General features: G+C 50.6%; 2 protein-coding genes across 2 annotated transcripts; one reads left to right on the top strand and one right to left on the bottom strand.

Annotated features, from left to right (window-relative positions):
* Positions 1 to 662: 662 nt before the first annotated feature.
* On the top strand, positions 663 to 6,346 carry LOC119278772 (tRNA uridine 5-carboxymethylaminomethyl modification enzyme MnmG-like). The gene is made up of 12 exons (XM_037560122.1): positions 663 to 998; positions 1,444 to 1,535; positions 1,686 to 1,799; positions 2,300 to 2,630; positions 2,712 to 2,891; positions 3,073 to 3,153; positions 3,325 to 3,543; positions 3,636 to 3,778; positions 4,439 to 4,605; positions 4,747 to 4,964; positions 5,330 to 5,422; positions 5,720 to 6,346. Exons 1-12 carry the CDS (start codon positions 708 to 710, stop codon positions 5,930 to 5,932), a joined length of 2,142 nt encoding a protein of 713 aa, XP_037416019.1. The 5' UTR covers positions 663 to 707; the 3' UTR covers positions 5,933 to 6,346.
* Positions 6,347 to 6,456: 110 nt separating this feature from the next.
* Positions 6,457 to 9,901, bottom strand: LOC119280204 (nitrate regulatory gene2 protein-like). The gene is made up of 4 exons (XM_037561140.1): positions 8,323 to 9,901; positions 8,023 to 8,222; positions 7,694 to 7,917; positions 6,457 to 7,573 (listed from the first exon to the last, which is right to left on the bottom strand). The coding sequence occupies exons 1-4, from the start codon at positions 9,899 to 9,901 to the stop codon at positions 6,757 to 6,759; spliced, it is 2,820 nt and encodes a 939-aa protein (XP_037417037.1). The 3' UTR covers positions 6,457 to 6,756.
* Between the last annotated feature and the right edge of the window lie 418 nt (positions 9,902 to 10,319).

The following is a 10,319-nucleotide window of genomic DNA, read 5'->3' as shown; positions in this document are numbered from 1 at the left end:
GGACCTGCACGGCCCAATGCGACGACTGTCAATGAGCTGAACAATGAAGTGCTTCCGAGGACTAAAGAAGCAGAGCAAGGTATTTTCCAAATGTTCTTAAAGGAAATTGTTTCAGAGATGTCCAGACGATGTTCATGTAAGACTTGATTCAGATGTTCACTCAGTCAGTCATGTTCTGATTGCGTCAATTAACGAAATTTGATCTAGAAAAGCGCCAACGATATTTGGATTTTTCATTTCAGGTGCAGACCATACATGTAGTCCTTTTTTCAAAAAAGAAGAATGAAGCAGCTACTATTGATTGTGTATTATGCATATGTTATGTTTTCTGTTTGAAATTGGCCCCCTCCTGGATGATTGCCACGAGTCACGACTGGCCATGCCGGCCTTGACGCGCGGGCCCTTTTTACCGGCGTTTGTGTCAAAATATGAACAAACATAAATACGGCTGCAAGAGACGAGCTGTCTCAAACATGGTGGGTGTTTTTGAGGATCTTCACAGAGTGGTTATGTGGTATGTGGTGACTTGCTATAATGTACTGAAATATTAAAAACAAAATGCCGGAGGATGAATTTACTAGACTCCCATGGTTTGAGGGTCCTTTTTGCAAGATTCCCCTTTCAATCTCCATCCGGAGCGAGAGCCACAGCCGCGAGCAGAGCAGAGCAGAGCGCAGATAGGTCCCTCCCCCTCACCGTCTCCGGCGATGCTGCTCCGCCTCCGCCCGCCGGCCGCCGCCGCGGGCCTCTCATCCTTCCTCCCCTCCGCGCCCTTCACCCGCCCCCTCCCCTCGCCGTCCTGGCGCCCGCGCCCGCGCCGCCCCCGCCTCTCCACCGCCGCCGCCACAGGAGGAGGAGGGCTGGACTCGCTGCGGGAGCGGTACGACGTCATCGTGGTCGGAGGGGGCCACGCCGGCTGCGAGGCCGCGCTCGCGTCCGCCCGCCTCGGTGCCCGTACCCTCCTCCTCACCCTCAACATCGACCGGATCGCCTGGCAGGTCTGCTCCGTTACGCTCCTCTTCTCAGTCTAGGTTTCTACAGTCGTGTAGTGGCATGTCCTTTTGGTTGGCAAATTTGCAAATGAGCTCATGTGCTAAATGGACGGATTCGAGCAAGCCAGGGATAATGTTCAGTGGGGTTGAACAATATGCAAGCGCAACATTTTCATATATTAGTGTATCTGTAGGCTGCAGCACACGGGTTCCGTTACAAATTTTGATGTTGGTGGTATCTGATCCAAGGGCTAGACTAGATAACTACATAAGACAGAGCTGTTTGAATTTGCAGTAGAACGGAACTTCGATATGGTTGTTGCAAATTTCTGTATGCCATAAAGAGCTAAGGAAGTATCCTTAGACAAGGAGCTGTCTGTCAGTTTCGCGACATTCCACGCACCAAAAATGCATTTCTGCTGACTTTTTTTTTCTATGATATGTTATACAGCCTTGTAATCCAGCTGTTGGTGGTCCCGCAAAGTCTCAACTTGTCCATGAGGTAGATGCCCTTGGTGGTGATATTGGAAAGATTGCAGATAGGTAGGAAGTTAAATCTGCTCTTGTTTATACAGACGAGTCATGTCGTGTTTTTTCTCCTTGGGGATGGGGTTATGGGCTGAGAAAAACTTGCAATGCTACCAAATCAACCGAGATCTTTTGGTATGTACTCATTACCTCTTCTTCTGATAGGTGCTATTTGCAAAAGCGTGTGCTGAACAGCTCAAAAGGTCCTGCTGTCCGTGCACTGCGTGCTCAGACCGATAAGAGGGAGTATGCAATGGAGATGAGGAAAGTTGTAGAAAGGTCAGTATATACAAAAAACCCTCGTGTATCATAACTTATAATTTGCACACTTAGTCAAAAATTTGTTTAACAATGTAAGTCGTTAGTGCTAAAGAGCGATGTTCATTTTGGTGGTCTCTCATCTAAATCATGTATTTCATATATTCTTAGGTGGCTCTGAAAGAATCACATGTCACTATTATTTAAGCTACAAAACATAGCGACCTCACTAATTTGGCATGTCGTAGTGTTACTCCTGACCAAAGACTCTGTAGGTATTTGACTAGATGAATATTTTTTCCTGCATATTGACTCCCAGATTCGTAAAGGTGAATGCAGATTTTTCTCCCTATCAACTAAAAAAAACCCAATGTGAAGGCTATTTTTTTCTGCCTATCAACTAAAAAAAAAACAATGTGAAGGCTATTATGACATCTAATCTATATATTTGTTGTTGTTGCCGGCATATTTATTAGTCTGGTATCTTTCATGCTACTTATTACTGCACATGCTATTTTCAGCACACAAAATCTTTTCATTAGAGAGGCAATGGCTACAGAAGTTATGATAGGCAAGAATGATAGTGTTGAGGGTGTTCGCACTTTCTTCGGCATGGACTTTTACGCACCATCTGTTGTACTTACCACCGGGACATTTATGAGTGGTAAGATTTGGGTTGGTAGGACATCAATGCCTGCAGGGCGAGCTGGAGAGTCAGCTTCTCAGGGACTTACTGAAAACTTGCAGCATCTGGGTTTTGAAACTGACCGTTTAAAAACTGGCACGCCACCACGAATTGATCGCAGAACAGTTGACTTTTCTAGATTGGAAGCCCAGCATGGTGATGAAGAGGTGTGTAGAACATGTGAAATATTCTTTTCCTTGTGATTATATTTTCTTGGTTATCTGCATTGATGGTGCCTCTTGAAACAGGTAGGCTGGTTTAGTTTTGATCCTGAATTTCACGTTGAGAGGGAACAAATGTGCTGCTATTTAACGCGAACTACAAAAGAGACGCACCAGATTGTTACAGACAACTTGGATGAAACACCAACATATGGTGGCTGGGTTGAAGCAAAGGGACCAAGGTACTGCCCAGCAATTGAAGACAAGGTATTATATCATGGACATTTTTGGTCTTTGACTTTGTTCCACAAAAGATTATGTTTTGACCTATTATGTGTAATCGACCTAAACTTGAAAAGATCATGGAAAGAAAAATTCGTTTCCCTATATAGACTAACTTTTTTGCCGATCACAGTCCGAAACATCACCGTATATTTGTTTGTTGCAGATTGTAAGGTTCAAAGATAAAGAATCTCATCAGGTGTTTCTTGAACCGGAGGGTAGAGATGTCCCTGAGCTATATCTACAGGTCTCTCTCTGCCCCTCAATTTTGCATATTTTTCCTTTTCCACCAATTGTTTTCAGTCTGAGATTTGGTATCACTTGTTCTTATCTATGAAATTTTGTGTAAAAACGATATTTTCTGCATCATTGTGTTACTGAAAATCTACAACTTAGACCATTTATACACCTCATACAGGGCTTTTCCACTGGTCTTCCTGAGAGATTGCAATTACCACTTGTGAGAACACTACCAGGACTGGAGAACTGTGTGATGCTAAGGCCAGCTTATGCTGTTGAATATGATTACTTGCCTGCTTATCAGTGCTCAAGATCGCTTATGACAAAAAGGTTTGAGGGCTTATTCTTCTCTGGTCAGATTAATGGAACAACAGGATATGAAGAAGCTGCAGCTCAGGTGTGTTCATTGCTTGTGATATGCCCATTTCAGGACATATGGTTAATTGGACCTGATTTTCTGGATCCTAATCTTGCTCACTTTTATTACAGGGTATAGTTTCAGGAATCAATGCAGCTAGACATTCTGATGGAAAGCCACTAATTGTTCTTGAGAGGGAAAGCAGTTACATTGGGACTCTGATTGATGATCTTGTTACAAAAGATCTTAGGGAGCCTTATCGCATGTTAACAAGGTATGGGTTATCAATACAACAGCTCTTGGTATTAATGCTTAAATGGTCTGATGGAAAAAGCATAGTTGCAAGCTCATGTATATTAAGACAAAGCAATGTGACATAGTATTTGTATTTAACGGTGAATATTAGAATCTGTATAATTCTACAAGGCTGCATGCCAACTTTTAGGGTTTGCCACTCAATTTGTTGGTGTTCATGGATTTGCAAATTGATGTCTCACGAACACGTGGGTCCAGGGTCCACATGCCAATGAGATATGAAGTGGCAAATCCTTGTGTGCCAAGGAATGTAGTGGCAAGTTTTCTTGACCATAGAGTAACAATCATGATTCTCACCAAGGACTGCATCAGAAAGGGCTAGTTAAATGCAGAGCATAAGATTATGCAAATGTCACAAAACTATGCTCGAACAATGTTAACGATTTTCGAGAAACTCAGCATGAGCACTGCTCATTCATTATGAAGAGCCATAATTACAAATCACTTGTTTTTTGAAGGAACGAGCCAGAAGAACTTTACTGACAGCATGCTGTGATGTTTTATGTTGTCTACTATTGTCCATTAGAAGGAATCAATGAACTTAATTTTATTAATCTAATGGCTCTTTGAATCGCAGTTTGACTGATAATTTTTGTTGTTGGCACTTGTGTACATTCAGTCGTTCAGAGCACCGTCTACTATTTCGATCCGATAATGCTGATAGTCGGTTGACCCCTTTCGGGAGAGAGATTGGTTTAATAGATGACAGACGCTGGGAGCTTTATAAGTCAAAGCAAGTCCGCATTAAAGAAGAAAAAGAACGATTGAAGCATACAAGAGTATCAGGTAAGCTTTATATACTTCCGAAGCTGCATTACCACATATTTTATGCGAAGTTCAGAAATATTATATTATTGTTAAGATCTGTTATCTTCGTGTATTTACAAGCATGGTTTCTGGTTCTATAATCAAGTATTCCGTTTGCAGGGGTTGAATTTGCTGCAGAAGTTACCGCAGTATCAAACCAACCTGTAAAGGAGTCATCGACACTTGAAGCGATACTGAAAAAGCCACATGTACAGTATAAACTTCTGGACAAGCACGGCTATGGAAATGAGCATTTATCTCCAATTGAGAAAGACTGCGTAGAGATTGATATCAAGTACGAAGGTTTCATAGCACGACAGCAGAGCCAATTACAACAGGTAATTGGCTTATGGTCATGTCATTTTGTTCTGAAATAAATATGCAAGGGAGCTTCTTTCAAGTACAAGAGAAATGGTAAATACATGTTTAAGAAGCCTGGCAGTGAGATTGTTGTGCAAGTATCTGTCGTGCTATGCATGTTCTTTTTCCCTGTTGAGGAACTTGTTTTTAGCTCTTTTGTAGCTGTAGCTGATTCTGTGCCTTTCTCCGTTGTAATAAAGAATTGTCGGGGTTTAGGTTTTTTATTCTTGCTTTTCTTAAGAAAAGGACCAGCTCCATTGACTTTGATAGGTTCAGTTATTTAATCCGTCATGTTTGCTACTTGAAAAACCTGCCGACCCCTAATAATTGTTTTCCTCTTCAGATTATAAACCAGGAACACAGGAAACTTCCTGAAGACTTGGATTACCACTCGATGCTGAATCTATCCCTTGAAGCTCGTGAGAAACTTTCCAAGGTATGAGAAGCATCTGCTTCTACAGTATATTTGCTCTTTCTGGAGTAGCATTTAGAATATGTTCAAGAGCCTTACTTACACAGGATAACCTGCCAATAATAACCCAGGGGCATGCACTATTCAGTCCTTAATTTAGCAACAATACACATGTTGCGTGCACTTCAGTCTTTTGTGATAAATCAATGGTGTGGGAATCTTAAGATGCCGTCCTTTATAGCCCAACATTTCCTCAAGATTTCAGCTCGACAAATTTGATCTGCTTCCGATACAACTCATATTTGGATGATGCATCTGCAGGTAAGGCCACAAACCTTAGGCCAGGCTGGCAGGATCGGCGGCGTGAGCCCAGCTGACATGACGGTTCTCCTCATCTCGATGGAGAGCACCCGCCGCGCGGCCGAGTACAAGCGACAGCAAGAAGTGATGAGGTCCGTCGCCGTGGCCAGGGCCAACGCCAACGCCAAGGCGGACGATTCTTCAGACGAGGCGGTTCATGCCAGCACCGCGTAACCGCACACACCCCTGGCTGCGACTGCTACAGGCAACCGAACCGGGACCCTCACAATAGAAGTTGCGGTTCGCGGGGCAGCGTGCCCCACGACGAAATAGAATCTCGCGGCGACGTAGCTGGTACGCAGCGGAATTGTTCAGGAGATGCTGAGAATGCGACTGCTGTACCTGGACACCCACCTCTTTTCGACGGCCTGACGGAGTGGTTGGTGGTGCTGCCACAGTTTTCAGTTTCAGGCATGTGGATGACTGAAGCTTATTCGTAATAATGCTGGGTCCAGTGAGGAGGCCACGGAGGATCCGTTGCGCTTAGGGGTCGGTAGTAGGCACGAATGTAAAGAAAATGCGACGACGATGAACCGATGCTCGCCGTTTTTTGTGTACATATATATACAATTTGTGTTTTTCAGATCCTGGAATGATGCCATGAAGCCTTGCCCGTTTATGTTTCAAGGGAGCTGTCATTAGGATTCGCAGTTAAGGTTCACACAATGTGAACTGTTAACTCTCTCAAAACACATTGCTAAAATGAAGATCGATTAGTAAGTTGAAGTTTCATGCAATAACAATGTACAGAATAAATGGGAGCACCACTGAAGCTCCCCTCTACTGTGAGTCAGGCAGGCACCATCAGTAAAAACCTCTGCAAAACACTAACGTTTTCTATCTAATCTACCACCATAATCTGTCGCAGGAACTACGGCCTAAACCCCAGAATGAACCAATGATCTATCTATACACCAAATGCCCAGCACTACCCCCCACCATCTACCACCTCAGTCACAAAAAACTGTCTTCTCTTCTGCAAAGACATGCCCATGCCATCAGCCAAGGTGCGGCCGGCGAGCCTCCGTGGGCGGCCCGTGAGCCCCGGCGCCGTCGCCGTCGGTCCTGATGCGCGCGTAGACCTGCAGGTTGCCGTGGAAGAAGCCGGCGATCTGCTCCAGCGCGGGGACGAAGCCGACCGGCAGAGTGGCCGACGCCGCAAAATGGACGTGCCGCACCACCTCGTCGTGCTTGGCCATCTCGCTGTCCAGTCTCCTCCTCATCTTGTGCAGATCGACGGTGTAGTTGCCGCGGTCCTCCGGGAGGGCGACCGTGTCGGTGCTGGTGCCGGTGCCGGTGCCCGGGCCGAGCTCTCGCTGCAGGGCCTCGCGCCTTTTGTTGTAGTCCCTGGAGGCGTGGTCGACCTTCCTCTTCTGCCGCTGCTCGTCCTCCTGGCTCTTCCTCAGCTCGTGGACGAGCTTCGAGAAGTGGTCGATCGACTTCAGCGCGTCGCTCTTGGGCACCAGGTCGATGGCCCGGAACCAGTCGTTCGACACGACGAATATCGGCCGGGCGCCGAGCTTGCCCGGGGAGAAAGGCGGGGCGCCGTCGGGCGCGTCTTCCTCGTCCTGCACCTCGGGGAACCATCTCCTCAGCCATCCGTTCAGCGCCTCCACATAAGACCTCTGCGAGCTGGTCCACTTGTTGAAGCAGCGGTACCATTTCGTGAGCTCCCTCTCCAGCTCCAGCGTCGCCAATTCCGCGGCGGCGGACTGGCTCACCGTCCTCGCCTTGAGCAGGTGGAGCCTGCTGTCCCTTATCGCCGACAGCTGCTTCTCATGGCATTCCAGAACTGCCTTCCACATCCTCCGCAATCTGTGTTTGATCGAACAAAAACAAGAGCAGCAATGAGTGTGGTCAGTTTAAAGGTTTTGTTCTGTCAGACAATGAAGTTGTGGAACAACAACTGGAACCAGGAAGAGAGCCTCATCATACCCTTGGATAAGATCAACAAGCTGAGGGTACAGTTCCTCGTCCCGAATCTTCTCGATCTTCGACGAGAAGGCCTTGGCTGTTTTGATGTTGATGGTGATCTTCGACCGCAGGTCCCGCACCGACGATCTGGCCGTCTCTATCGCATCCGGCTCCGCCCCTTGTTCGTCTAGCGACTTCAGCCTGTTGTACTTCTTTTCATACAGAGTCCTCAGCTTCTCTTCATCCTAGAACAATCACCTAACCTTTTTCAACACATGTTTGGGCAGTAAATAAAGAGATAACATGAATGGACACTTGTAGCTTGTTGATGTGGCCTCAAATGTGCTTACCTTGACCTCCTGATATAGCTTCTTTTCCCATACACAGAGCTTCTCCAGAGTTGAACAGAGACTTCCGTCGCGATGTTCTCTGCCGTTGGCATATGAAGCTGAGGTGGTCGGTAACCTCGAGCGCCTTTCCCGCTTTGGAACGCAGTAAGAAGAGGACGGCACGCTCAGCGACATAGGCTCCATCACCCTGGAAGAGAAATCTGCAGAAACAACATAATAATATGTCAACCTTTCAGTCGCTTGCCCATATACCATAATTTCAGACATGTGTTGCTCCAATAAAACATTTCCATTACCCACATCTAAGAACTTTGGGCGCCGTCCGGTGAGGCACCTTCCCCACCTCGAGCATCCTGGAGACCTCATCGCCGCAATGCAGTGCCTCCTCGAATCGCTCCTTGACCTCCTCCATTGCCTCCACGACATCTCTCTCCCCATTGTGCAACGGCGAGAAGGACTCGCTGCTCACTGTCATGGCCGACCGCACCGACTTGCCGTGGCTACCCCCAGCGCCATCTGCATCGACAATTGACCCGGCCTCATCAATCGCAGCACCCTTCTTCCCGGTGGAGCTGCCGCCAACAATGTCGCCACCATTCTCACCAAATGGCACACCCTTCTTCTTCTTCTTCTCGGAGGAGGAGTTGCTGCCAGCAATGTCATCAAAGTTGGCACCCTTCAAGCTCACTGCATCGGTCCTGCCCCCTTTCTTGCTGTTCGAGCCGGAGCCGGCATTGCTCGGCACTGAATCGTTCCTTGGCAGCGGCTTCTCCGCCTCGGCATTGGCACCAGATGATCCCTTGCTCTGCGGCTTCACCTCAGAGGAGGAGGTGCCATTGGGACGGGCGGCGTTGGTGGTAGGACCAGGAGCTGGTGTCTTCCCCTTCACGCGCTGATCTTCAACGACGGCCGAGGTTGATGGCTGTGCTGGCCCCAGCTCAGCCTCGTCCTCAAGCTCCGGGATCCCCTCCATCCTCCTCAGCTCGGCGTAATTGGCGTAATTGGGGCTGTTGGTGGGCAGATTCCGATCCCCGTCGGCGGCCTCGCCGGGCATGCCGCGCGAGTAGTCCTCCAGGAACTGGTCGTAGGGCGTGGGCGTGAAGAGGTCCAAGAAGTCCCACGGCGAGGCCTCCGGGGGCGGCGGCGTGGGCGGCGGGCGGCGCGGCCTCGCCTCCTCCGCGACCGGCTCGCCGTAGGGGCCGTACGTGTACGCGGACCCGTAGCCGTAGCTGTAGCTGGCCGCGGCCTCGGCGTACTCGGCGTAGGGGTCCTCGTAGACCACCGTGGGCACGGTGGCGGAGTTCCTCATGTAGTGGCGGTGCTGATGCTGCGTCGTTGCCGTCGGGGGCGGCGCGTGCCCGCGGAGGCGGGCGCGGCGGGAGTGGTCGAGCGCGTGGAGGTGCTCCTCGTCGTCGTCGTCGGAGGAGACGGAGAGGGAGTGGGAGAGGGGCGAGACGGTGGAGGAGGAGGAGTCCGGGGACGGCGGGAGGCTCGACGCGGCGGCGGCGGCGGCGGAGGAGGCGACGGCGTGCTGCGGCGGCTTGGCGAGGTCGGGGGAGGGCGGGAGGGTGAGCACGGGCGAGGCGGCGGGGTCGGGGGTGGCCGGGAGCAGCGCGGCCGCCGCGAAGCGCCGCAGCGCGCCCCCCACGGCGGCCAGCGAGCGGAAGTAGGCCGCGTGCGCCGCCGCCAGCGCGAAGCGCCTGTCCGCCGCGGCCCGGATCAGCGCCACCCGCTGCCGGCACACCGCCGCGGGGTCCCGCGCCCGCCGCGAGGACGCGGAGGACGAGGAGGCGGCGGCGGCGGCGGCCCGGCGCCGCGTCGCCCTGGCCGCGGCGGCCGCGGTGGCCGCGAGGGCGTCGTGCGATGGCGCGCAGCCCATGGCCGGGCGGCCGCTCGCCGGGCGACGAGGAGGCGAAGGGAGGGGAGAAGGGACCGGAAACCCTAGCTAGGCGGGCAGGGGCGGGGGCGGGAGCCGGGCGCGCTTTGTTTCTGTGGGCTCTGGCGGCTCGTCGGCGTCCATTACATATAAGGCGCGGCGCGGGGCGGGGTCGGTCGTGTGGCTTGCGGCCTCCTCCGTGCACTGGGAGGGGAGCGGCTCCGGCGCGGCGTCGGATCGAGCTGCGGCGGCGGGAGGAAGGAAGGGGGAGGCGGCCGGGATTGGGATTAGGAATTGGATTTGGGAGGAAGGCGCGAGGCGTGTATGCAGGCAGGCAGGGAGGGAGACGAGAAAGGAAGGAGGAGGTCGCGTGCGAATTCCACCCTCGGCTTTTCCTTTTCTTCCTTCTCGCCCCCTCTCC

This window comes from Triticum dicoccoides, chromosome 3B (assembly GCF_002162155.2).
Source record: "Triticum dicoccoides isolate Atlit2015 ecotype Zavitan chromosome 3B, WEW_v2.0, whole genome shotgun sequence".
NCBI classification, from domain to species: Eukaryota; Viridiplantae; Streptophyta; class Magnoliopsida; order Poales; family Poaceae; genus Triticum; species Triticum dicoccoides.
The sequence above is the reverse complement of the archived record's forward strand: the minus strand, read 5'-3'. Positions and strand labels throughout refer to the sequence as shown.

What these genes read in the sequence shown, in the direction of transcription:
- LOC119280204 (XM_037561140.1), bottom strand. Translation starts at nt 9,901, where the DNA reads ATGGGCTGCGCGCCATCGCACGACGCCCTCGCGGCCACCGCGGCCGCC. An exon ending in GGCGCCCAAAGTTCTTAGAT is followed by an intron (nt 8,223 to 8,322) that starts GTGGGTAATGGA and finishes TTGTTTCTGCAG; the next exon opens with ATTTCTCTTCCAGGGTGATG. An exon ending in AGCTATATCAGGAGGTCAAG is followed by an intron (nt 7,918 to 8,022) that starts GTAAGCACATTT and finishes TGATTGTTCTAG; the next exon opens with GATGAAGAGAAGCTGAGGAC.
- LOC119278772 (XM_037560122.1), top strand. Translation starts at nt 708, where the DNA reads ATGCTGCTCCGCCTCCGCCCGCCGGCCGCCGCCGCGGGCCTCTCATCC. An exon ending in ATTGGAAAGATTGCAGATAG is followed by an intron (nt 1,536 to 1,685) that starts GTAGGAAGTTAA and finishes TTCTTCTGATAG; the next exon opens with GTGCTATTTGCAAAAGCGTG. An exon ending in GCCCAGCAATTGAAGACAAG is followed by an intron (nt 2,892 to 3,072) that starts GTATTATATCAT and finishes TGTTTGTTGCAG; the next exon opens with ATTGTAAGGTTCAAAGATAA.